The sequence below is a fragment of the Alnus glutinosa genome, chromosome 7, assembly GCF_958979055.1.
Source record: "Alnus glutinosa chromosome 7, dhAlnGlut1.1, whole genome shotgun sequence".
Taxonomy (NCBI): Eukaryota; Viridiplantae; Streptophyta; class Magnoliopsida; order Fagales; family Betulaceae; genus Alnus; species Alnus glutinosa.
This window is the reverse complement of record NC_084892.1, coordinates 9,470,337-9,498,028: the sequence shown is the minus strand read 5'-3', so window position 1 is coordinate 9,498,028 and position 27,692 is coordinate 9,470,337. Positions and strand designations below refer to the sequence as shown.

General features: G+C 33.8%; 1 protein-coding gene across 1 annotated transcript in view; it reads left to right on the top strand.

Annotated features, from left to right (window-relative positions):
* Positions 1 to 21,343: 21,343 nt before the first annotated feature.
* LOC133873956 (ubiquitin carboxyl-terminal hydrolase 8-like) overlaps positions 21,344 to 27,692 on the top strand; it is a 34,771-nt gene continuing 28,422 nt past the window's right edge. Inside the window, exons 1-2 of the mRNA XM_062311766.1 lie at positions 21,344 to 21,707; positions 22,215 to 22,421. Of these exons, the coding sequence (XP_062167750.1) occupies positions 21,388 to 21,707; positions 22,215 to 22,421 (527 nt within the window). The 5' untranslated portion in view covers positions 21,344 to 21,387. The remainder of the gene's footprint in view (positions 21,708 to 22,214; positions 22,422 to 27,692) is intronic.

The following is a 27,692-nucleotide window of genomic DNA, read 5'->3' as shown; positions in this document are numbered from 1 at the left end:
TTGTTATAAACTGTATTTTTATCTCACAATAATTTTACAATACTAGCGTGGCAATTTTAACTCTTAAATTTTTTATTTTAACAATAAGTGGTTAAAGAGTTAATCGACGGCGTTACAAGACATCAACGATGGGTTTAATATTGTTGGCATGGTGTTTTATTAGTGAATAATGATAAGTCAACGTTGAAGGTGGTCCAACCGATGTGGGTAAGTGATGACTTTGGAGACGGACGTTTGACTCCATGCGCGCCACATGGGCTGGGAGGCCATGTGGATATTTGCTTAAAAGGGTGGGTAGGGATGGAAGACTTTTTGGGTATCCTTTCTGTGAGGCGCACACACACATACACACAAGTTAATAAGATTTCCCTCCCTCATTTGATGGGACACACTTTGCCTTTACAGCTTGGCTTTTGGCCTGTTTGGAGGTTTTTCAGAGCCTTTCAAGTAGGGGAAATCATTCCATTTCCCACTCCAACTTTGAAACGAATCTTAACCTCATATCCCCACAAAGAAAACCCACTTCAATTCTTCGTCCACACACTACTCTCATTGCTTTTCCTTCCCTACCAAGACCTTTCTTTTACATCAGGGGTATGTAGACAAGGGGTGGATATCGGTTCGGTAGGCGGTTAAGTCAATTAATTCGATTAATTAATCGACAATCAACCGAATTTGTCGGTTACGACAAACTATATTTTCGAAAATATCGGTTAACATTCGATTAACATGAATAATGAAACAACGTCGTTTTGATTTTTTTTAAAGGAAAAAAATAAAAATAAAAAAATCAAACGTTTCGTTTTTACTAAAACAACGTTGTTTCATTTTATGTTGGTTTGGTTAATCGGCCGTTAAAATGTCATTCGGTTCGGTAAGTCGATTAAAATTTTAACCGAACTGAAATTAGTCGGTAGGTGATAGTCGGATAATTTGCCCACTCTTAATGTAGATTAACCATAGGCAACCAACAACCGGCAAACCACCTATTCTTACTACTTTTACTTTGCTTCTAAGACATTTGTTTAAGTAGTAACGTTATTTTTCACACTCATTTATTATATTTATTGATCGCTTAGTTAGTAGTTGATATTGGAAATGAAGTTTGAGATAGATATTTGTTATAGTTGGTTTCTATTGAGGCAATGTGTTCCTATAAATCTCCACAAAAATGAAAAGTGCATGCATCGGACCACATGCTTCTGGCCTACAAAACCTTGTCTTGTTCTTTTCAGTTTGTCATTAAGATTTAGGGAGGGTTGAATTACGATTAACCATCATGATTCATGCACATATGTAGTTGTGGGGATTTTACGCACTCAAACCCCTTGCCATGCCTCATGCTAGTAGCTGAAAAGACAAACTTCCATTTGGCTGGACTGATTAGCACCGTAGTTTAACTTATTTTAATTAATTTTATGTGGTATTAAAATAAATTTAGAGGTTCATGAGAAATTTTACGAAAAAAAAAAACTTTATACAGTTAATTTTGTTTACTGACTTAACAGATTCTGTTTGTGTAACATTGACTTAAATAGAACACGTTACATGTGTCATTATTTTATTGGCTATAACGTGTTGCACTACTATCAGAATATGTTAATTTATTGGGCGGAATTTGACTGTCGAAAGTAAATTGTTCTTTTTGCATACCTTAGAGATCTTTGAGTTCATTTTGATACCGCATGAAACTAATTACAGATCAGGTAAACCACATGAATTGATTTTTCACTTTCTCCCTTTTTTTTTTTTTTATACTCATTTCACACCGACTGACGTGCTATGTTTTAAGTACCTTCTGATATCAAGTAATGCTACATACTACATCTTAATCTCACATTCATCTTACTGGACTGATGTAGCATTGCCAAATCAACCCTTAATTTTTTATTTTTAATAAAAATTGATCTAAGGATTGATGTAGCAGGCAATAACAAATTAGCCCAGTGAGATGATGGTGTAGGTGTAATATTTAATATCATTCTCGTATCAACTACTTGAAAATAAAAAAAAATAAAAAGTTATTTAAAACAAATCACGTTAACAAGTGCAAATGCGTGAGGAGTAATTTTTTTATATATATATATATTTTTTTAAAAATATGATAGAGACGAATTTGCTTTTCTTTACAGTAGAAATTAATTGATTAAGTAATTAAGCAGCAAGATAGATAAATAAATATTTAGGGGAAAAAGACAATGGGAACATGAATATATATCACGTAGCCATTGAAGAAAAGCACCCCGGATTTGATTATTTGTTAATATATTATTTGTGGCGTGAGTCGCAAATTTGCTGTGATTGGAGCAGTCCTTATGAATTCATATTGGAATCCATTTATAAATATTAAAAAAATTGTAACAAATCATAGACTAATCATTGTTATTAATTTGCCAAGTTGAAAACAATTGGCCAGGAAGCAATGTGGAAAACCCCGTCGATGTTTACGACACATATAATTTGTCTTATTCTTTTTTTTTTAATTTATTTATTTTTTAATAAAACGAAGGGTCATTCAGCAAGATCGACGCTTCCTTCACCGAAATTATCTTAACTCGGTAGAAGACAAACAAGTTAAACAACTAATCTCACAGTACTGTAATTTTAAAATTGTTGCCGTTAGGGAGTATAGTTGACAGTTTATTGAGCTCGTAATCGAAATTCTAGTGAAAGACAGGAGGGTGTGTTTGGTAACGTACTACACCTTCCATTCCATTATTTTTATTTTTTCAAAACATAACCAATTTCAAATTTTTTTTTTTTATATCAAATTAATAATTTTTTATTATTATTCAAATAAAATAAATTAACTACAATATAAAATTTGTTCACTTTTTCTTTCAAATTATTTATATTTTATATCACATCAATAAATTTTTACTACTACTTCAATATTTACTAAACACACACTTTTTGAGAAAGAGATTTAATTATCTCTATTTAACCCATTGATGTTCCTCTAATAAACTTAATTTTTCTTTTATAAGGGAAAATAATTTTTTATAATTATGAAATTTACAAAAATAATTATGCACAAATGTTTTTAGTTACCTAGATAACATAGACGTCTATGTAGTATTTGTCACGTTAGCCATTAAAATGTCGATTGTTAGAAATTATTATATTTACAAACCAATGTGACAGTTTACATGATACTTATTATGTCATATACTAAATATGAAATGTTTGTCACAAGACAATTTTTCTTTAAAATATAGGCTGTTATATAAATTTATAACCAAAATTTATTACTCCAATCTCATACATTTTATTTATACATCACACATCATTTATAAGTTCATTTGACCAAACTTAGAGAAATGATGGTGATCGAGTTTCTAAAATGTCGACTGTCCAGTAACAATCTACATAACAATTATCACATTTACAAACTTTTATGATAGGTCACGTGATGCTTATTATGACATTTATTAAAATATAAATATAGCACCTATTCCTATAAAATATAAATTATTATATAAATCTATAAAAGAAATATAATACCTCTTTTCCTTCTTATGCGAACATGTAAAAAAAAATAATAATAATAATAATATCACGAACATTTTCTTTCAACGTCACACGCCATTTATAAATTAATTTGACCAAACTTTAGAGACACGATGGTGATATTTTCACATCAAACCATTACCTTGAATGTGCATACGTAGTTAAAATAATAATAATAAAAAAAAATAGAGAGAGGGGTTTAATTTGTAGGAAGGGTCAAAGCATCCGACGTGTTGGCCATCTAGAGGAAAACAATTGTTTTCGCCTACTCTCACTAGTGCCTAGTGGGGTTGTAGGGGGGCCAAAAGCCTCATTATTTATTTATAAACGGACATAATTGTCCGTGCAACGGTCCAACTTAATCCAATCCGGCTATGCATTCACACTTGGCTACTCGAATGTTGATACACCTCTGCATTCATATTAGAAGGTGAATTTGAATAAAAATGTAGCCTTATTCGATTAGTTATTTTAGTCTAAAAATTGATGAGATGCTACTAGGAGCGTACATATAGATATTTGCACAGTTATATACATATTCGTATTTGTAAAATGCGGATATCACTTTTAGATATCCGCATAATTTTTTTATTGTGGTTATTATTTGCTATCTGCAAATAGGTAATGAGTCTATTTTAAAAGTTTTTTTTTTAAAAAAAAAAAAGGACGATGGATACGGTTTCAAAATATTCATGGTAATTAATGTTCACAATAAACATCCATATGCTTTTTTTATTCATGGTTCAATGATCATAACAATTAATCCAACAAACATAAATTACAATCCAACTTAATATATATATATATATATATATATATATATTAGTTTTGAATACACACATTACAATAGACTCATATTTTGTAATAAAAGTTTAATAATTTAAAAATAGAAAGCCAACTATTAATTTAGGAATAACTTCACTTAAGGATATTGAACTATCGGCATTTTTGACTTAAGGGTACTGAGCTTCAAAACGTCTCAAACTAAGATATCCAATGTTTTAAACGTCTCAATTGCAGGTACTCTATTAGGATTTGCTGTTAAATTCTGTCAAAATTTTCAAAATCCCCCCCTTTTTTTAGGAAAAAAAAAAAGAAAAATAAATTGTTGGGATTTAGGTGTATGTTAGAATTTAACGAAATTTGCAAAAATATCATTGTCTGAATCTTTGAAAATTTTTATAAATTTTTTTTTAAAAAAATAAATATAAGGGTATTTTGAGAATTTTGACAGGATTCCTAATATAATACCTGTAATTGAGACGTTTTAAAAATTTGATACCCTAATTTGAGACGTTTTAAAGTTTGGTACTCTAAAATCAAAAAAGCTGATAATTCGATACTCTTTAGTGAAGTTTTCTTATTAATTTAATACATTTCAATATAAAATCAATCTAATTGATTGTTGCAATCTAACAATTTACTGCTAATAATTTTAATTTTGTATAAACTTTTGTGTTTTGTTACTTTTCAAATTTTAATCCTTTTTTATTTTTTATTTTTGCATATCTTTTTGGCTTTTGGCTGTTTTCTATATGTTTCGCCACCAAAAGAGAGATCACAGGACGTCCATTTCAAAAGATTGAAAGAGACAGAGTAAAAAATAACCACAAATCAGAGGAAGTGGAGGAGCGGGCCTACAGAAAAATAGACCAGTGATAATCACACAAGAAAATTGAACGGCTTGTCCCACAACCAGCCAATAGGAAGATCACATCTTAGAGACAAAGAATCCTATTGGACTAGACAGCGACTGCATTGCTACTAACACTGTAGAGGAAAGCGGCTTTGTTTCGCCACGACATCTTTAGTAATTTTTTTCATTAATATATATTTTTTCTTTTCTTTAAACGTGCCTAACGGCGTATCACAACGTTAACGTTTTCTTTGACCCCCTTTTTTTTTTTTTTTTGAAAGTACGTTTTCTTTGACCATTGATTGTTTATTGTTTGTTGCTATCACGAATCACGATGCTTGTATCTCCGTGACTCCGTGAGATATATTAACGCGTGAAAATACACGTACCCTCAAACTATTATTTTATTATTAATATTTTTAAATTATTAATTTTGTTAATATTCTTCTTAAATTACTAAAAAATATTAAATATTGTATTTTTAAATAATAAAAAAAATACCCTCATAAATTTAAGAAAAACACTAAAAATTGAAAATTTCTCTTGATTGCCTTTTCTCTTTCTTTTTTAATTTTTAATAAAGGTATTTTTTTTGTCATTACAAGATATATTGGCCTTTTTTTATAGGACAAAATTAATTGTTTGGAGAATATGTATGCTTTTTCGATTAACTAATTATTGGAATAAATCATGTGTACTTTCTAATTTAATATTAGAAGTACACATGATTTTTCCATTATTTATTAAGCAAGAATCTAATTAACCTCCAATAAACAATTTTTTTTAATCAAAGTTAGTTCTAAGAATACCATTTATTTATTTTAACATAAAAACAAAATAAGCCTGGAAATGGGATTTTGTTCAAAGAGGTGGGTGCTCTTTGTTGGGATCAAACTAATTAATTAAGAAAGCTGTTAATTAATCCTAGAACTAACGTTAGATTTTACGGTAACATGTTAAATCAAAGCTAAAAGGACAACATAAAAAAGGAAAAGATCTAAAAAGAGACCGAAGAACAGCTGGCCATATGAGCCGGAAGTCTCATCGAACCATCCGTTCAAAAGCACGATGAAGTGTTTTGTTGACCGATTATTCTTATATTATATTATTATAGAGAGACACTAATTAATCAGTCGGATTAAGTGATTTTTTGTTTTTTTTCTTTTTCTTTTTGTTAGCATATTATTCTATTTTTGTCTTTATGCTTCGAATACAACAGGAAGCAAGAGATCCCCAGCCTGTGCAAGATTTTCCAACTTTTTGCGTTTCAGAGAGCGAGAGTGAGACACACATAAAGTTCCAATAAAATGCACGACGTACAACTTTTTTTTTTTCCCCCTTGCAAAGCAAACTATCCCAACAAAAAAAAAAAATAAAAAAAATAAAATAAAAAAAATGCTATTTTTTCTTTTCCAGTTCATTTTTCGTTCAATTTTATTTATATATATATTTTTTTAAAAAAAATACAAAATTAATATGTAATTTACTTGATTTGCAATTAGATTCTTATAGTATGCAAATGAACTCGGAGATCATTGAAAGTATAATCAAAATATGTCCACTGTTTTAATAGATTTCGATAATATAACACGTCAAAACTAGTAAAATTGTGACATGTGTCCTATTTAAGTCATTGTCGCACTAACGGAATCTGTTAAGTGAGTGAACGGAATTTGAAAATAAGGAGTAAATTAATTTTTTGGCATAGCTCAGAATTTATGAGTTCAATTTGATATCGCAGTGAGCTAATTGTAAATCAGGTAAATTAAACCACGTATGCTGAATTTAGATTTTTTTTAATAAATTTCATAAATTTAATAATAATTTTGAAAAGTGAGATCATCTTTTCTTGATTTTGGAGTACATATGGTTGGTGCATAATTTTGGCACCACGTGGCATGCCTAGCCCAGGCCACGATAAATTAGCAGGCATCATCGGTTGAACCTAAACTATGGATGTGAGGCCAAAATTATGATGATTTTTATGACAAGGCTGAAAATAAGACATGAATTATTTAGGAACAAAAAATAAGACATGAATTATTTAGTCTAATAATTTCGATCTGCCATAGGTGCTTGCGCTCTCAAGGACAATGTTAATTGCATTGGGTTTGGTCCTTTGAACTTTAGGTTTGACCCTAGCTATGATTGGTTTCTTATTATTTTTCTTGAAAAAAAGTAGACAACCAAGAGGTTTAAAACTTCCCAACTAAACATTTGAGTGTGCAAAGCTTTTGAAGCGATAATTGTATTTATTAGGATGACATTTATGCACCAGTAATGTTGAATATTATTTTTTATCCCATTTTTATATTATTGGACTGATGTAACAATGTTTATCAGCTCTTAAATAAATTTTTAATAAAATAAAATAAAATTTCAAGGACTGAATTCTGATGAGTATGGCTACATCAGATTCAGCTCAATTGTGACGTTCCACATCGCCTGGGCCTGGGAATGGGTATATGCTTATATATATATATTCACACCATTATTGATACTACGCATTTAAAGTCGTGATGGCTATGAACTTATCAGAACTCCGTGATGATCATGAACTTATCAGAACTCCGCAGTTAAGCGTGATTCTGCGATAGTAGTACTAGGAAGGGTGACCTCTTAGAAAATCTGGTTCGAGAGAGCAAAAAACAGACAATATTATATCGTTAAAGTGGGTCATTACACCAATAGTATATAAATAAGATGGAATATGAGTATTTAGAATTACTTGTGCTTGCAGAATATACTAGAATTTTTAAAACTTGGAGTCATATTCTACTAGCATAAATATAGAGGAATATAATTCATCGGAATGAACAATTTTTTCTTCAAATTAGATCGTAGGAAGTTTTGTTTTTAATCCAATTTAGTAAATTGGCATTTGTCTTTGGTGTATGTATTCTTTACACTTTTTTTTAAAAAAATAAAAATAAAAATAAAAATGCATGTGAAATTTATCTAATAAACTTGCATGTAAAAATTACGTGCTTTAAGGTCGGATGACAAGATTGTAAATTTATTTCTTTATTGAGCCTGTCCATTACCGGGGTTTTTAAGTGAATTAAGAATAGTGGTTTACAAATGAAGGGAATATATAGTTGGATCCACGTCACTTTGTTGGGCATGTTAGAAAGCTGTGATCTCTTGTTCCTCAAGAAATAAACTATAGCTTAATTTTTACGAGAAGTTGGTAATACTGGACAATATTATATAATTATTTAAAAAATTAATGTATGTGGCAAAATCAGAAATTCATGTTTGTATTTTTTGAAAACATAAGAAAAACATTCTTCGACAATGAGTGTTAATCCTATGTTCTATGATTTGTCACTTTGATTTAAACATTTTCTAATTATGATTGTTGACTTCCATAAACCATGCACCCCCCCTGTTCTACCACAGGCAATTGCCTTTTGATTCCACCTTTTGAACTTCAATTCGGTTGGTGAAAGGATTTATAATGACCTAAAAGGCTGTCTTTTATGAGAAAGCTACGCAAGAAAGGAAAATAGTTAGAAGGGTTCACGAGTAAGATCTGATAAAGTTACTTCAATGTTCAAATCAATAGGTGTATGGAGAAAATGTATTTGGTAGAGTTTTATTAAGGGTCAGATTGAATACTTATGAGTTTCACCTGATCTTCTTATGTAAGCCGAGTAGCCGATGTTCTTTAGGATTTGAGGGACTATCAAAAGGTTGTTGCTTAACGTAGAAATTCCCTCCCTCAATCAGTTGTAAGGGACATCATAACGTTGACGTTCGGTTAGCGAAGCTGACAAATGTTGAATCGACTGCTTGATAACATTTCTTTGGTGAAAGTATACTCAAATCTTGATAACTGGTTGGGCAATGAGCCGTCGGGCTCTTTATGACCCTGCAATCCTTCATACTTTTAAAGGTCAATTGGGCTTTCTAGTAAACGGATCCTCCTAGATTCGTCGGTATCCAAACCGAATTAAGATCCTCTCAAATTTTTTGCCCGAATTTGATACAATTCGGGCAGGTAATTGTGAGTGAGCATTTATGAGACCCACCTGACCAAATAAAAGTTGGGCTGCCCAACTGCTTATCCGGTCAGGTGAATCTCATAAATGCTTACTCACAACAACCTGCCCGAATTGTATCAAATTCGGACAAAAAATTTAAAGGGATCCTGATCCATCCAAACCCTACATTCTCTAATTAGTTGGAGAACCTACACAACACGTTTGATTAGCTAACTACCTTACAAATTGTATTCAAATACACTATCTTTTTGGTTCTTTTTACCAGTCAAACGCATACATATTTACAGCTCATAGCAACATTGGCTGAGTGTGTTTGGTAGTTGCCTTTACAGCTAGGTCAGTTGTGTGCATTAATTGGATGAGGTGCTTAATTGCACAGGCTTTTTTGTCATAGAGATTTGTAAGGAAATATTAAATGGTCATGGAAGTTATTATTCAAAGGTTTAATTAATTAGAACATCCCTACGCTCAGAAAAAGAAGAAAAACATGTCCTTTCCTACAAAGAAGATATTAATGTGTCTGTGTCTGTTTGGCTGAGTTATATAAAGAAGACATTGGAACTACCTCAAACAAAAAACAGAAACTCCCATGGACCACAGTACCACACAAAGGGACAAAACTCAACGGCAGGCACAGAACAAACTTAGTGATGGACAGTGAAGCAATATGCATGGGATATTCTATTTCCGGTAATTGGGGGGAAAAATCACCAATCCAATTTAGGGTCTGTTTGGGTTTGCGATTTCAAAAAGTGCGATTTAAAAATAGCGATTTAAAAAAGTGATTTTTAAAAACGCAGTTAAGTGTTTGGCAAAATCGCAATTTGGCCTTTAAAATCGAGTTTTAGCCTTTTAAAATACTGCGTTTTCAAAAAAGCACCACATTGCCTGCGATTTAAATAAACACTTTTTTGCGTTTTCAAATCGCAATTTTTTAAAAACGCAGTTTCCAAACAGTTAATTTTTTGCGATTTAGTTTAAAATCGCAATCCCAAACGCACCCTTAAACAAAGCTCAATTGAAGGACGTTTTTGCATAACTCCCGATGACGGTTAAAAGGATAAAGATTTCTTTCAAATTCGATTGAATTGGTTTTTTTTTTTTTAAAAAAAAAAAAAACAATTATTACAATTCAATCTATTAAATTGAGATTTATGTAAAATATACATGATTATCATATGTCAGTGTAGAGGAAAATTTTATTCATTGGTTAATACCGATTAAAGTAGTATTTTTTTTTTTTAATTCTTTTTCCCTAATCAATTACAAAGGAACAAGGGAAGGGGGAAAATTATAACAACCATCACCAGCCTCCTTCGCTTCTGACAATGGTCTCTATTTCTGCAGGTGCATGTCACGCGCTGCCACCTCTGCTTCTCCGTTTTTGGCGACGCGCCAAATCAATGGCTTGCTCTTCATTTTCTTTTTGTTTATATATAGAAAACCTTAGGTTCAGTTGCAGAATCAGATGTGATCTTCCCCATGCCTTCATTGCCGAGTGCCTCTCTCTCTCTCTCTCCAGATAACACGGTGGTGCTCCGTCCAAACAGCTATGATCCAACCAATTACAGTGCTTTTTCCTCTGCTGCAGTTGGTGTTTTAACAGGCATATCCGCCTTTTGTCTACTGCTTCAAACCACCATTCATGACCGTTATGTTTTTGGCCAAGAAGCCAAGTTTCAAATGAGCCCAGCCGCCCTATCCTAACAGCCTCTAGGTTTAGGTTGCACTGTACAAATTGTTTTTTAGTGCTTGTTGGGTTGCCCAAAATTTGTCCACAATCACATCATTGCATTTCTTTTTTTCTTTTTTTTTTTAAAAAAAAAAAAGAGAAAAAAAAATAAAAATTGGTGGATGAAATTCATACCACCAACCCATTAAGATGTATTTGGCAATGGCCACTCATACAAAGTGTCCCATTTAGATTCAGGAATTTAGGTATTCCTCATACTTATTTGTGCATGGCTGGCATGCACATGTTTAGAACACCGACTCTCTGCTTATTATATCTTATCCCATCTGTTTTACATTTATTGCATTTGGTGCACGAGCATACGTGTCATGCTTTTTCTTTTTCTTATGGTTGTCCCACAGACACATAAGCAAAAATAAATTAAAAATAAAATAAAATGTGTTGTTAGGATATTCTACTGTTATTATAAATTGTTAGATAATTATTATGTTAACTATTAAATAATTAAATAATTTATTATTATTATTTTAAAACTTATTTTGTGCCATGTGACACAATCTAAATTACCAGATAAATTTGTAAGAAATTATTGTAAAATTATGATATAGTATTTTTCTAGACAAAAAGAAAAGAAAGGGATGTATGCTGATCTCATGTAGTCTTGCGTCATCGTGACACATGGAAACTTAAAATAGACTTAAATAAAAAAAGAAAGATAAAATAGTCTGATCTTAGGCTTTTATAATGGTGTGATCAGTTAGGATCTGGCCCACATAATTATAAGGGTCATGCATGTGAATGTCGTAAGTTCCTGGAGATTAACATCCAACCTAATCTTGTATATCAAAAACTCAAATTTTCATTTTTGTACAGATTGGTAGGTGTATACAGTATACTCTTGTTGGTTTGGTCCAATATTAACAGAAATTGATCTCACTTATGATTAATGTTATAAATTATATTTTTATTATGTAAATATTTCATGACGTTGACGTGTCAGTTTCAATTAATTTTTAAATTTTTTTTTATACCAATTAATATTTGTTTTTTTTTTTTATATAAAAAAATTTCAATAATCGATTGAACTACCACGTCAGCTAAGACAAAGGGAGGAGATGGTCGGTATTGGCCCATGCTCCCCATCTTTTCAAAATTTTATTTAAGCATGAAACAAAAAAGGCTCAATTGATATGATAAGTGTAGAAATTGAAACAGCACGGCTATAACAAAATACTGGATTCTATTTTGATAAGTGTTTGAGTTGTAAATTGAAATATATTAAGAAATAATTATTTTATTAATATTAAAGGAATAAACTAATCTTATTTTTATATATTAATTTAATTTTTAATTTTAATATATTTTTTTATTCATACTTTTGGTACTTTGGATAAAAGTTTTTTTTTGGCTCCATCCCTCCACGTCAGATGGCTAGGGTTTAGGGGATGGGGTGATTATTGTCCTGTGAAAGACAAGTTCCATCTAATTCAGTACTGCTGGTGAGTCCGTCGGTTGAAAGACCTAGGCCTAAGCCTTGGGTTGGAAGTATCTTAACTCGTATTACTTCCCCCTTGCATAAGAACAGAAAAAAGCAAAAAAGTATCTTGATAAACAACATGAATATATCTTCACCTTTTGACTCAACTAAAGTGCAATAATATGGATGATAATACCAAAAAATAATTAATTAATTTACCACTTAAATTTAAACCAACAATTAGTGATTTTTATGAAAAAAATTCATTTACCATATCTGATATTTTATCACTTTTAAGATTATACACTTAAATTTTAAATATTGTCAATTTAGTTATCCATCTTCCAATTTCAATTTCACTCATCGTTAGAATTTTCTGTTAAATACTGTCAAAATTTTCAACATACCCCTGTGTTTTTATAACTTTTTTTTTAAAAAAAAAAAAAATTATAAATTTTTTCAAAGATTCTGGCATGGATATATTTTTGTAAATTCCTTTAAATCTTAACTAATACCTAAATGCTTGCAATTTTTTTTTTAAAAATAAAGATAAAAGCATTTTAGAAATTTTGACATCTTTCCGTTAGGATTGAACGGAAAACTCTAACGAATGATTGAAATTGAAAAAAATTAAAAGATAAATACACTGAATTTACACTTTTTTAAAGTTTAAGAACATGATTGCAAAAGTGATAAAATATCTGATGTGATAAGTAAAGTTTTCTCGATTTTTATTGAAAAAATGTGTTTTTTTTGTTTTTTTTGGCCCTTTTCTTTTTGTACAACCAAGATATTCAAAAGCTCTTTGAGTAATTGATTAATCCAGTTACTCAAAATCAAAATGCTTCACGAGACACTTCAGTTGAAAAACTATTAGTTTAAAGTTTAAATTATATATCTATCAGTTTAATACTTTTTCTAATGAGTTTAGATGGGTGATATTCAAGCTCCCTGAGCAATTGATCAATATCTTGAGAGTTAATAAGATTAAAATGCTTTATGAAACATGTTGGTTTAACAACCATCGAGCCAACTTCTAGAGTTGAACAATGTTCTCTTAAAGTTTAAATCATCTATCAATTTTGTTAAAGTACAAATTAAATTATTAAATTGATCATTTTCTATCGGTTTAAGATTTTGAAATAAATTGTGATTTACATGATAAAATATAAATTAAATGATAAATTTTTTAAATTCCTATCAATTTTAAGCTTTTGCGATAAACAATAAATTAACAAGTTTAATTATTATTATTATTTTTTTTAATGGAATGATATCAATATATCATATATCAAAGAGATAACTATTACTTAGCAAGTACAATACTCTAAATAGAGAAAGAACATTCCTCAAGCCATACTTGGTCTAACAACTGTGACAGGGCTAACTTCGCCATTCGATGAGCCGCATTATTAACCTCCCTTCAAATGTGCCGAACAACGTATGATTAAAAATTATGGAGCCATATTTAAGTATCCTCAATTTGTTGGCCATAATTACTCCAACAAAGAGCACCTTGGCGCAAAGCATTCACAATGATCAAGGCGTCTCCTTAAAAATCACTCTATGAAAACTCAAATTGTTGCAGAAATTTACAGCCTTCCAAGCTGTCACAGCTTCCGCTACAGTTGGGTCGATAATAAAAGGAACTACTGTTGTCAAAGTTGTCAAGACGAAACCTGAGTTGTCACACAAAACCACGACCACGACCACTCCCACACCCATATTTTTATTTGTTATATCAAGGGCAACATCCCAGTTTAGCTTCGCCACTCCTGCTGGAGGTTTGTCCTAGCGTTTGTATTAATATTGCATGGGAGAACTGTCATTCGGGTCCAGGCATTGACACAAAGATTGAAAATTATGGCCTCTTAAATATGATAACATATGAGAGTGATTAGTGCACCCATTAAAATCCAGCACTTGCAGACAAATTTTAATCTTTAATTTTAATTAAAAAAAAAAAGTATGGAAAAATAAAAGACAGGAAATATCGTTTTCAGAGAATAGGAGGAGCACTTTGTTAATGTCATTTCCAAGGAAAGAAAGAGGCCAAAATTGTGTAAACAAAAAGAATCATGGAAAGAGACGGTCCCAACTGGCTTAGCTTCCAACCTTTTTCATCTCCCTTCAACATTAGAAAGCAGTGTGATTGATTGAAACCTTGCAACCATGCACCCTAACATTCAATCCTTTTATATTTTGACAACTCATAAAAGCCGCGATATATCATATATATATATATATATATATATATATATATATTCGCCCACCTCAGCTTCCATATATTATGTGATACTTACGTATCAACAATAGTTTGTCTTCGTTGCTTTGCTTTTCATTTCAAATTTATTATAATCTTGTTTTCTGTCTCATATATATATATATAATCAGTTTCTAAAGAAGCTTAAATTAATAAAATAATACCTTTAATTTGCTGATACTTTATGTGTTAAGCAGCCTGATAATTTAGCAAGTTTTGGGCAATCTTATCAGTGTGGGTGTGAGAGGCCGGCCTAAAAACCACATGCTAATAGTTAAAGTAATTATCTCTATCTATAATCCGATTAAGGTTAATTACCATACTTGTATTTACTCTAAACTCTATAAATATGGACATTTGTATTGTAAACAAACAAGTTAATGAGCATAATGTAGCGTTTAAGATTAATTCGTAGTAATGGATGTAGGTGTCTAAAATTCAACCATCCGTAATTCCTTGTGTTGTATTTTCTCTATTGCTTCCGCCTCTATTCTGCTATTATTCACATATTTCTTATTTTAACAAATGAAATTAGCTAAAAGAAGAAGACGAAGAAGTGGAGGAGGAGGAGGAGGAGGAGAAAGAGGAAGATATTTATCGAATACTGAGTTTGATCTACGCTTTAGTCCTTTGTAATATGTATCTCTTAGGCTCTTACATTTTTTGCTTGCAAAGAAGAAAAAGAAGAAAAAAGAGAAGAAAGTGTGGACACGGGAAGAGAAAACTGAAAAGAAAGGGAAGAGCTGAACTGCAGAAGAGGGAAAGAAGCTCTGAAGAACTGTAATGGGTAGGTAAAAAAGGGTGAAAACGTGTCATGCCATTCTATATAATTTTATTTTTCAGGGGGTCGACACATCATATGAATTTTCTGTTTTGAATTATTTAGGAGAGGGCTAGCTTAGGTTTGAGCTTAAAAAGCTCTCTGCCACAGGTTTCCAATGCTTGAAAGAAAAGACAAGAAGAAAAATATTGGCCATCCTTTGGATGGAGAAAGTATGATGGGTTGGATCTTTAGACAATTTTAAATGGAGGCCATGATTATATAGGGCATTAGTGGAGGGTAGAGAGGGCCACATTTTCCACTTTGATTTTGCTCCTCAGTTGGATCATGAAGGGAATCCCAGGAATGGTGCCTTCACATTGGACGACAGCCTTCTTTTTTGTTATGGTATAAATGAACCTGAGGTCACCATTTGCCTCGCCAAAGCTCAAAGCTTCCACCTACACACAATTAAAAGTAGTGATTGCTCAAGAGAATTATATATATATATATATATCTTTTCCTGTTTCAGTTTGTTGACAAGTCCAAAAGCGTGTTGGATTTTCAAAAGATGAGACAAGAATTATGGTGATTCCAAAGCACCACTCTTATAGCAGCTTATCAATCATACACACGTGAAGGACTAGGAGATCGTGCTAACTGCTAAATCTAATAGGTTATTTGGCATTAAAATTAGGGTATAAGATTAAATGAATAAATATAATCCGAGCCAATTAATTAAACTGGTTAACTCCTTTAATCGTAATCGGTTAATTTCTTATTGGGTTTACGGGTTATATAAAAAATTGCAAATTCTAAAAATATTGTGTCGGATTCGAGTTGTGTCGAGGTATGTATATAAGATTATATAGGTCAACCTTAAACTAACTCATTTAATTAAACGGGTCAAACCCCTCAACTCTAAAACATTAATTTTGTGTCGAATTTGCATATCGCATTAAAAATTGCATGCCCTAGTGAAAATGTTTATGGCGGCAATTTATGTTCACATGTCAGATTCGGGTCGTGTTGATGTATGGGTATAAGACTATATTGGTAAATCATAATCCGACATTCCGACCCATTTAATTAAATGGGTCAACCCCAACTTGCTAATTTTTTGTTGAGTTTGTGTGAGGTTTGCAAGTTGTGTAAAAAATTAACCCTAAATATTGTGTGTCGAGTTCGAATCGTGTCGAGACATAAGTATATAAAACTATATAGGTTAACTATAACCTACGAATTTTGTATCAGGCTCGTGTTAGATTTGCGGGTAGTAATAAAAATGAAAATTGCAATTTACCATTTATGAAAAGAGGATGCATCTTCGATCATGACCAGTTGTTTTAATTATGTTCCCACTGCACTCAAAAGGTGCCTGACTTTCTTAGAGGTGAATAAATTGGCATGAAACATCAAATATGCGAGGGTCCTTTACTGTCTCCCAATGGTCTCACCATGCCTGCCTTCAAAATTTAACAATATGATCACCTTATTGCCGCTCAAGCTAAAAGCAGATCAAGCACATAATTTAGTGGTCAAGGGTTACAGATTGGGCATAAATGTAAGTTCAAATATAAAATTTAAATTGAAAATAATATGAGCAGAAGAAGAGAGAGAAAGACAAGGATGCGGTTCGGCTTTAGAACCCCTCGTTCGCCATGCACGCTAACGTCCAATAATAGAGGCATCTCCCACCAGCACCCGACAACCCTCCGATCTCATTTTCCATCTCTTTTGCAAGTATTCGTGGTTTGAGGTTGGCCGTGCGATTAATTGCAACGTCTATAATATTGGATACAAATAAGATGTGAATTTTAACAAAAGTAAACCCTAGATGCATATAAGAAGTTACAGCTTAGAAGGACTAGGTGAGCTGCCTCTAAATTTGTTAACAGATACACTATGTAGTCCAAGCCCACAACTATTTGGACTGAGATCGGCCCTTTATCTTATTAAAGATATGCAATCAAATCTCATCTGGGCCTTACAATCCAATGGGTCTTCAAAGGGGTGATCTGTACCTTCTTCGGCCCAGAAATTGAGGGTTATTCCTGAATTTAATTAACACAAAAAATAGGGTTTATCCGTTCATCTAAACAATAAGATAAATAAATATAATAAGCTCTTATTTATTTGAGTGATATTTACAATATAATAAGCTTCTATTTATAGGAGAATTAGATAATACAAATAAACTTCAAATACAATTAGGTAACTGTGACTAAGTAATAAACTTTAATTGTAGCTATGTCACAGTTTTCAATTGTGACTAGATGATAGTCTTCAATTGTAATTAGGTCACAGTTTGTAGTTAGGCCACAGTTTTCACTGAAAAATTCAAAAAAACATGAGGCTAAAGAAAAAGAAAGATGAAACTTAATGAATGCAATATTTCATGTTCATTATGGCTATCATTTGCTTATCCTACATTCAAAGTAAATTGCTTCCTCCAAAAGAGTAGATTATATTCACTGGCACATGAAACAAAAGAAAGAGCAGTGCTACGCACTAGCAAAAATTTTGGATTTCATCCGGAAATTTGGCTTATGGATGGCATTCTTGTAATTATTCAAATTCTGCTTCTCCCAAGTATTACCCCAAAAGAAAATACTTTTTCTTGAAAAACAAGTTATATTCATTTTGTTCCATACTTTTGCATCAGGCCAATGGATAGAGCTTCTAAATCTAACATGTTCATACAACATTTCTATAGCTCTGTATGGGAAGGTTTGGAAAATATCAATTTTTTTTTATTTTTTTTTATTTTTTATTTTTTATTTTTTTAAAGTTTGAACTAATGTACCTTGGGAACAAAGATAAAGACAATGAATTTGGCTCAAGTCCTTATAAAAAAAAAATTACAGGAGATCTTTTTTAATTTTTTAAACAATCTAGATTTAATTACATTCTTTTAATTTGAAATTAAATCTGAACTTTCTTCAGTTTCTTTTGATCTACAAATAAGAACAAAGATTTCCTTCAAATGGGTTCTTCAACCTGACTTTTAAAAATGACATATTTTTTACTATATAAAAATCACATGTTTTTTTTATTAATTTTACCCTTACTATTAGAAAAATATACTATTCACATGCTCAAGAGATATACGTAATGTTCAAAAAAAGAAAAAAAGAAAAAGAAAAAGAGATACATGTAATTTTTAACCAAGTTGGGAAGAAAATGCTGATCTATAAACAATATGAAGGTTGACTAAGAGCATTCTCGGCAGCTTCCCAACCATTTTTCCTAAATATAGAAAACAAAACTACTTTTTACTTCCCTATCAAAAAACACTCCACAGCAGCTTCCCGTCATTTTCCCTATATCATTCAAATATTATTTTTTTACTTTTATTTTAAGTAAAAGTAGGAAAAATGAGATAAAGTAGGAAATAGATAATATATTTTTTACCTTTACTTTAATTAAAAGTAGGAAAGAGAAATAAAATAGGAGAGAGATAATACATTTTGTGAACAAACAATTGAATGAGAAGTGAATAGTATTTTTCAATGTATTGAGAAGTACTATTCACTTCCCAGGGAAACAAAATTTTAGGAAGTTGCTGTGGAAGAGTTTTTGTAACTTTCTTGAATTTTTTCCTAAAACGTAGGGAACAGACCACCTTTAAGGAAGCTGCTGTGAATGTTCTAAAAAGTTGACTATAGATGTTTGAAGAGCCTGAGGATAGAAGCCCAAGGCCTAAACTGTAAAAGCCCAATCCAGTAGTCAAAAAAGTAGATTTAGTTTAAATGTTTTAAAAAATGGATAATTGTACCATTAGGCCTGGATTGACCTAAATAACAAATCACTCCCTGTGATTTAAAAAGTTAAAGGAGAGTCATTGTTGTAAACTATAATTACAATTCAGTCTCTGAGCACGTTTTCTATCCGCCAAGTTAACAGATCCGTTAGTCAGTTACTTCGCACCCAATAGAAAGCTGACACGTGTCCATTACAATAAAAAAAAATGGATAATTGCACCGTTGGTCTCTGTGGTATACCATAATTATTTTTTATTCCCTATAGTTTAAAAAGTTAATGGGAGGTCCATGTGGTATGCAATAATTACGTTTTACTCATTGGGTCGATTTTTCGTCCATCATTTTGACGGAATCTGTTAACCCTACACGTCAGCGCCAAGTGTCACCAATAAGATGACGACACGTGTCCATCTTAATAAAAAAATTATAAATTTATTAAAAAATAAATAAATAAACTTATTATTATTTTTTTTTTAAAAAAAAAAACACAAAAGAAGAAGAAAAAAGGTAGGCTAAGGGGCTGGGCCACCCCTAGCCAATGGGGGTGGCCGAAGGTGGCGCGCGGCCACCCCCAATGGCCTGGGCGTGGGTGGCCTTCGGGTCACCCCTAGATCTATTAGGGGGGCCGATGGCCACCCCCGGCCACTGGGGGTGGCCGCGCACCACCCCCCGCAGCCACTAGGGGTGGCGCGAGGCCACCCCTTGGCCTGCCTTTTTTCTTTTTCTTTTTTGTTTTTTTTTTTTTAAAAAATAAGTTTATTTATATATTTTTTAATATTTTTTTTTTATTAAGATGAACATGTGTCACCATCTTATTGGCGACACGTGACGCTGACGTGTAGGGTTAACATATTCCGTCAAAATGGTGGACGGAAAATCGACCTAGGGAGTAAAACGTAATTATTGCATATTACAGGGACCTCCCATGAAATTTTTAAACCATAAGGAGTGAAAAATAATTATGATATACCACAGGAACCAACGGTGCAATTATCCCATAAAAAAATATAAAATCTAATAAAATATAAATAAAACAAAATAAAGCAAAAATATTTATTTATTTTTTTAAAAAAAGAAAAAAAATAATACTAAAAGGGCGGCCGCGTGCCACCCCATAGGTGGCTGGGGGTGGATTTGGTTTAGATGTCTTAAAAAAATTACAATAGTTTTATTAATAATTTAGGTTGAATTCTAAATTTTTAAGGGTTAAAGACATATTTGGTATTTGTGGTTTAAAAACTTTATTTTTTGGTACCTTAGTTTTATTTCGCTTCACAGATGGTACTGAGTTTTAGGAAAAGACTGATTTAGTACCTCTGTCTATTTTTTTGTCCAAATTTTAACGGACTGCCACGTGTCAACCAATGATAGTTGACACGTAGGACATAGCACAATATAAAAAATAAAAAATAAATAAATTTAAAAATTAATTAAAATAATAAAAATAATAAAACGTAAAAAAAAATAAAAATATTAAAAAAATGAAAAAAAAGAAAAGAAAAGAAACCCATTTTCCAATTTGTTTGTTTTTTTTTTGCCATGGGTGGTCGAACCACCGGTCCACCGCCACCCTAGATCGTTCAAGGGAGTGGCTCTTGGCCAAAATGGGGTGAGCCACCCCTCTTATTTATTTATTTATTTTTTCAATTTTTTTTTTTGTTTTTAAGTTTTATTATTTTTAATTTTTAATTTTTTTTATATTGTGTCATATGGCCCATGTGTCAAACCTCAGAGTTTGACATGTGGCAAGATGTTAAAATTTGAACAAAAAATAGACGAAAGTATCAAATCAGTTTTTTTTTTTTTTTTTTTTTTTTTTTTTAAAAAAAAAAAAAAAACTCAAACACCATATGAAGCAAAATACAATTGAGATAATTTTTTTATTTTTTTTTACACCACATGTACCTTTAACCCAATTTTTAAAGAGAGTGTAAAATTAATCCTTAAAAAGTGGGGCGCGCTCAGTCTCAGTAAATCCCACAGCTTCAGGGACCTTCCTGCCACGTGTCTATAACCGGTCGCAGCAAAACACTTGTAAAAGTAAAGTACATCACACCCACCCAGAACAATCTACACCGCCCCTCACACCCCCCTACTCTCGTCGTAAGCGCGTGTACACCACCCTTCCCACCATACCACTCCGATCCTCCGTCCCCACCCCGCACGCGTGCGTTGGGCAGCGCTAAGTGGGTCTCCAAAACTGAGAGGTCAATTAGTCTCTCACGCTCACACCCCCCCCCCCACACGCACGAAGAGTGGAGTGAGTCATATGGCTTCATGACCCGCCGTCTCTACGAGAAGCTCCGTCTCGCGCTCCTCCTGGCTAGACCCACCCGCTTCCTCTCGCTCAAGCTCGCCCGCATCTCCCTCTCTACGCTCCACCTCTGCAGGTCCCTCGCACGCGCCCTCGCCTCCAAAACCCTAGCCCTCTTCACCATGGATGACCACTTCTTCTCCTCCTCCTCATCCTCCTCCGCCGCCGACGACCTCTGGGACCTCGACTCCCGATACCGCTTCCGCCCCCACCGTCGCCTCCTTGACGACGACGAAGAAGACGATGACAACGCCGTTGACAAGGTCTACCTGGTTCCCTACAGGTATTTTCCACTCCCCGACTTCCTCTTCGTTTTTGGCTGTTTTGCTGCCCAGAAAGCGAAGGAAAAACGAAATGGATGTCTAGGATGGTGAAGTAGGGAGCATGTTTGCATGCTTTGTTATTATTGTTAGGCTTAGTTTGATTTTGGGGGGGTTTTGTTTTGTTTTGTTGTGCTCTAAGCATGGAATTTGAAGTTCCAGTGTCGTAAGGCTTCGTTTGTTTTCATGGAAAATTTCGTAGTAAATTTGTGACCTAAGGAAATTTATTGAGTGTGAGTGAGATTCTTTGTCATGATAATTTTTTATTGGGTAAATTAGTAAAAAGGTAAATGAAATAAATGGACTTGTCGCTGTTATTTTATTGCTCCAAATTAGATTTTGTGGGAGAGTATGGCGTATTGGTCTCCTTTATGGATGTAGAAATGGTTGTGGGTTAGACGCAGACAACGCATTCAAGAAGAGAATATGTGTTTTTATGTGGTCTCATTGTGTTTGCATTGGATTTTCAGGTGGTGGAAGGAGTCGCAGCAGCGTGATGATGATGAAACAGGAGGTGTTTTATACTCTGTGTCATTGAGTGATGCCGCTGACTCCGAGATTGTATTGCATTTGTGGAAGAAAGAGGATTTTGGGAAAAGTGATAAGGCAGGAGAAGGGTTTTCAAGCCGCGAGTATGCCTTGCTTCCTGAAGGAATGTGGTTGCGGGCCCTCAAGTGGTGAGGAAATATAAATTTGCTTCTATATTGTGAATTTTCCCTTTGGTTTCTTCTTTTTGCAAAATGGTTGTTGTTGAGAACATGCAAGAGGCCATGCACTATGAGCATCTTTTTTTTTCTTTTTTTTTTTTAAAATAATAATTTATTGAAGAAGAAGAAAAGCTCACGTATGCGAAAAGTATATAAGAGAAGTAGCCACCCTAATGGGGTTGAGAATCTAAAAAGTTAACAAGATTTACAAGAATAAAGGAAGAGGATTTTTTTTTTTTTTTTGATTAGTAGAATAAAGGAAGAGAAATTAGGAACAAAAGATACATTCCGATCTAAAAGGGAACTCAAGAAGGATATTAGTTGTATCGCATTAGACTCGCAGTCTTAAAAAAGACGTCGATTTCTTTCTCTACAAATAGTCCACATCAGTAAAGTAGGGATGACTTTCCATATGGCCTCTTTGGACTGTCTCCTCCCTTGCGTCTTCTAACATTGAAGAAGCTCTAGATTATTGCTAGGCATGACCCATGAGACCCAAGAGTGTGTGGTGGACTCAGGCTCCTTCGAGAGTGGCTTTTTTTGCATAGTCGGCGGGCCTTGGCAAGATCCTTACTTTGGATAATCTCATGAAGATGCAAGTTATTATAGTGAATAGATGTTGCATGTGCAAAAGAAGTGGGGAATCAGTGGATCACATTTTTCTTTATTGCGATGTGGCTTCCGCTTTATGGAGTACTCTCTTTACTTGTTTTGGTTCTTGGGTTATGCCTAGTAGTGTTATCGATCTGTTTGCTTGTTGGTGGACGTTTGGAAGTCCGAGAAGTGCTGCGATTTGGAAGATGGTGCCTATTTGCCTTTTTTGGTGTTTATGGAAGGAAATAAATAATGTGTTTCGAGGATTTGGAGAGATCCTTGGAAGATATTTTAGCTTCGTTTTTTCAAACTTTGTATATTTGGACCATGGCTTCTGTGTCCCTACTGTCGCTTAGTTTTGCCGATTTTCTTGTTCGTTTTTCTTTTTCTAGTTAGGTGTTTCATTTTGTATACTTTTGGTGTACTTAGGGGCACCCTACTTTTTTAATGAGACTGATTATTACTTATAAAAAAAATATATCGCTACTAAACTTACAGTTAATGAGAAGGTGGTTTAGGTCTACTCGCTCTTCACTGTGAGCATCTTATTTTCTCATCTTTCTAAAGTATTATAATGGTTATGATTTGATAAATGACAAATGCTAGGGATACAAAAAAAATTACAGAGACAAGTTTACAAATTGATGTGTTAGTGACGTGGCACTGCAACATCAGTTAAAAAAAAAAATCATCTTCTTTAACTTCATCTTTTCCCATCTTTGAAGCTTCTTAACACTGTTGGCGAACCCATCCACGCCGCCGCCACATGTTCGCTTCTCCGCCCCTACCTGCCTTCCGCTGCAAGGCTGGGGACTCGCCGATAATTTGATGGCAGATCATCGATGCCGCTGCAAGCCATTCTCACATTGGACACAACTCAACAGAAAATCCGTTTGATTGGGAACCATTCTTTTAAAAATAAAATAAAGGAATCATACACACAGAGACGCTCAAAACACACACACACAAATCCCTTCTATCTATGTCATCGGCATCGTCATCGTCATCTTTGTCTGTGACGAGAGAGAGAGAGAGAGAGAGAGAGAGAGAGAGACTATGTAGAATCCATCGTCAGAGGCTAAGGGGCTCTATCGGCAGAAGGAGAAGAAGCCGGTGCTCCCGTCGGAGATGAAGGGCCTCTTCAAGTCCAAGCCTGGCACCCCTGCCGACATTGTTTGGCAGACCCTCGATCTCCTCCTCTATTTCCAGCATGGCGCCTCCGATACCCGCGAGAGCAAGCGCAAGGAGAAGGTTTGTCTTTTGCTATTCGGATCTACGCCTGTTGATTGAGTCCCAATTTGAGCTGGTTTGGATATTTTTTTTCCCGAATAGGTTCTGAATTGCAAGGATCTGTTGCTGTTATTTTGTTAAAGACTTGAACTTTTTGAAGTCTATGTTTGGATTTGGTTTTGAGTTAGGAACCAATTTTTTTTTTAATTAAGATGAATAGCAAAATTTGGCTCAGTTACTGTGTTTTTGTTCTAATTTTTGATTCTAGATGATGGAGTGCATCTGAAAACTCTACCTACGGATGCGAGCCCCGCCGCCCACCCCCCCCTCCCCCCCACCAAAAAAAAAAAAATAAAAAAAAAAATTGACGTTGCAGTGCCATGTTAGTTTGTAAGGTTGCCTTTGTATTTTTCGTTGTAGATGTAGCATTTCTCTTTATTAGTATGGTTCTTTCTGAATAGCATGTTGAGTAAGAAGAAAGATTGAGGTGGAAAAAATATTTGTTTTACATTTTAGATTGCTTTTTTCTATGTAGTGGCTAAGAGGCAGATTTGAAGTGTTTATTTTCTTTAAATATCTGTTCGGTCTTCCCCCTAAAAGTCTTAGTTCATTTTATTTATTTATTTATTTTCTTTTCCATTTAATTGTGTAGAATTTAGGTATGGAAAAATATGTTAGTAATGTAGATGAATGTAGTCTCCACTTGAACAATTTAGATTGTAAATGGTTTACGACATGACATTGACATGCACGTAAAAAAACCCTAGATGAATGGGCAACAAAAGAAATTTAACATAAAGTAGTAAGTAAGCTGTCATGGGCTTCCATTTTCTTTTGTGGTAGGAAACAAAAATACTGCAGAAGTAGGAGAGGGATTCCAACATAGAAGGATTAAGAGTAGTTTGAAGGAAGAAACCAAGAAACAACAGTAACCATTTATTTTCATCTTTGGTGGAAGAAAAAAGATATCAACAGTAGGAGAGGTGTACAATTACAATTGTAAAGAGTCTTTTAAAGGAATAAACTAAAAATAAGATAGATCAGAAACACGTGCCTGAGACTCGGTAGGTGAATGCTTCATTTAGAACACTCAGCAAAGCTGCTTTCCTTTTGGTCAAAATACATGATTTATAGTGTTGAAACTGTACTTGCAAAATTAGGAAACTTTTAGACCTACAATCTTAAATTGGTGAGAGTCTCTCTAAGACATTGAATTCGTGAGCTTGGCAATCTTTAGCATTAGACAAAGTAATTGCCAATTAGCTCTAGCTTATACGGCATTTTCTTCCCCCATAAGAATGGGGTGGAGGCTGAAGATCAACTAGTTGATTAACGTACTAATGAAAATGGAAGTACCTGTATCTATAATTTCGGTTGCCCCTTTGAACTAGGCCTCCTTGAACCATATGATAAATCAAGACCTTGCCTTAATAGCATCTATCATACATGCTAGTATAAAGTAAGAAAGTTATAATAAACACATGTGGTTATGGATTAAAACAAGCAATAAATTGAAGAGTTTTGGTTGATCTTCATGGGGTTGGAATGGTTTGATGAGCTGAGGTTTCTAATTAGGAACAAGAGTTGATGATGAGGCTTGATTGAGGTTGGTTACAATCAGGAGTTGATGTTACAACCCAACTCTCTGGAATCACTTATATAGCCCGAACTCACATAGTCAGGAATTAACGTGGGACGTGACACCTATGTAACACCACGACAATCCATCCATTCAATTTGGGATTTAACCTTTTAAGGTGTCACAATCTCTCCCACTCAGATAACTGACATCCTCGTTAGGGCCTACGTCATGATGTAGTAACCTATGGCTACATGGTGTTATTAGGTTGCTTTGACACTATCTGTTATGACTTAGGGAAAACATTAGTCACATTTGCACTATTACTTCGAAAAGACTAGTCCAAGTTACAATTGGACCTTTATGAAGACTTATATAGTGAAGTTTTACCTAATAAAGAACTAATGTGAGACTTTGCACCCATCTAACACCATCACAATCCACCCATCCAATTTGGGATTTAACTTTCCAGGGGTTTTATAGTTGATTATGTTTTGAAATTAGCAAGAAAGTAGAAGAAGATCGGTTCTGTTGTTTACCGAACAATTTAGTTGGCAGCTCAAGCTAGATTGTCTTGCATTTGATTCCATTGATAAGGTGGAGGCCACTTGGTTAGAGTGTGTGTCTGAGGAGAGTGAGGTTTTGGAGGTGGTAAAAGGTATGAATATGGATAAGATGCTGGGCCTTGATGGTCTTACAGTGGCTTTCTTCCAAACTTGCTGGGATGTGATTAAGGAAGATGTTATGAGGGTGTTTTATGAGTTCCATGCTTGTAGTAAGTTTGAAAAAAGCCTCAATGCTTCCAAGGAAACCCGAGGCCGTTGATGTTAAAGATTTTTGACCAATCAGTGTAGTGAGTGGAGTCTACAAGATAATTGCCAAAGTCCTAGCCACTAGATTGAAAAAGGTTGTAGAGAAGATTATTTCGAAGCCCTAGAATGCGTTTTTCAAAGGTAGACAAATCCTAGATTCCATTCTTATAGCAAATGAATGCCTGGATAGTAGGATCAGATCTGGTGAGCCAGGTGTACGTTGCAAATTGAATATTGAGAAGGCCTATGATCATGTTAACTTTGAGTTCTTATTATACTTACTGAGGAGGTGTGGTTTTGGAGAGAAATGATGTAAGTGGATACCGCATTGTATTTCTTCGGTAAACTCTCTTTTTTTTTTTTTTTTTTTTTTTTTTTTTTTTCCAGTAGCTCTTGCTGTTTGTGACAGGGTGATCCTTTATCTCCTTTGCTATTTGTCATAGTTACGAAGGCTTGGAGTAAAATGCTTTCCGTTACTATAGATGGGGGCTTTCTCTCAGGCTTTCTGTGGGGGTCTAGGAACTATGGTGCGATTCATATTTTCCCTTTTCTATTTGCGGATGACACCCTGCTTTGTTGCAAGGCAAACTCAGAACGTCTATGCTATATGTGTGCCTTATTCTTATGCTTTGAAGCTATCTCCGATTTGAAAATTAACTTGACCAAGTCAAAATTGGTTCTTGTGGGTAATGTTAGCGATGTTGATAGCTTGGCCAATATTTTGGGATGGACGATGTCTTCTTTGCCTATGAAATATCTTGGCCTTCTGTTGGGAGCTTCTTTTAAGGCCAAGTTTATTTGAGATGGCGTTATTGAAAAGATCGAGCGTTGTTTTCTGAAGCTTGGGTGTTAGATCTGCGGAGTTTGGGTCCTCTTCACCGCGCACGCGCACCTCCGGCGGCTTCACCGGCGCTTTCCCCGACTTCAGTGGGTTTTCCGGCGGTTTCTCTTCGGCGCCGGGGCGCGTGGGTCCACGTGCCACCGTGTCTGCGGGTCTTTTTTTTTTTTTTTTCCTGGGTTGGGTTG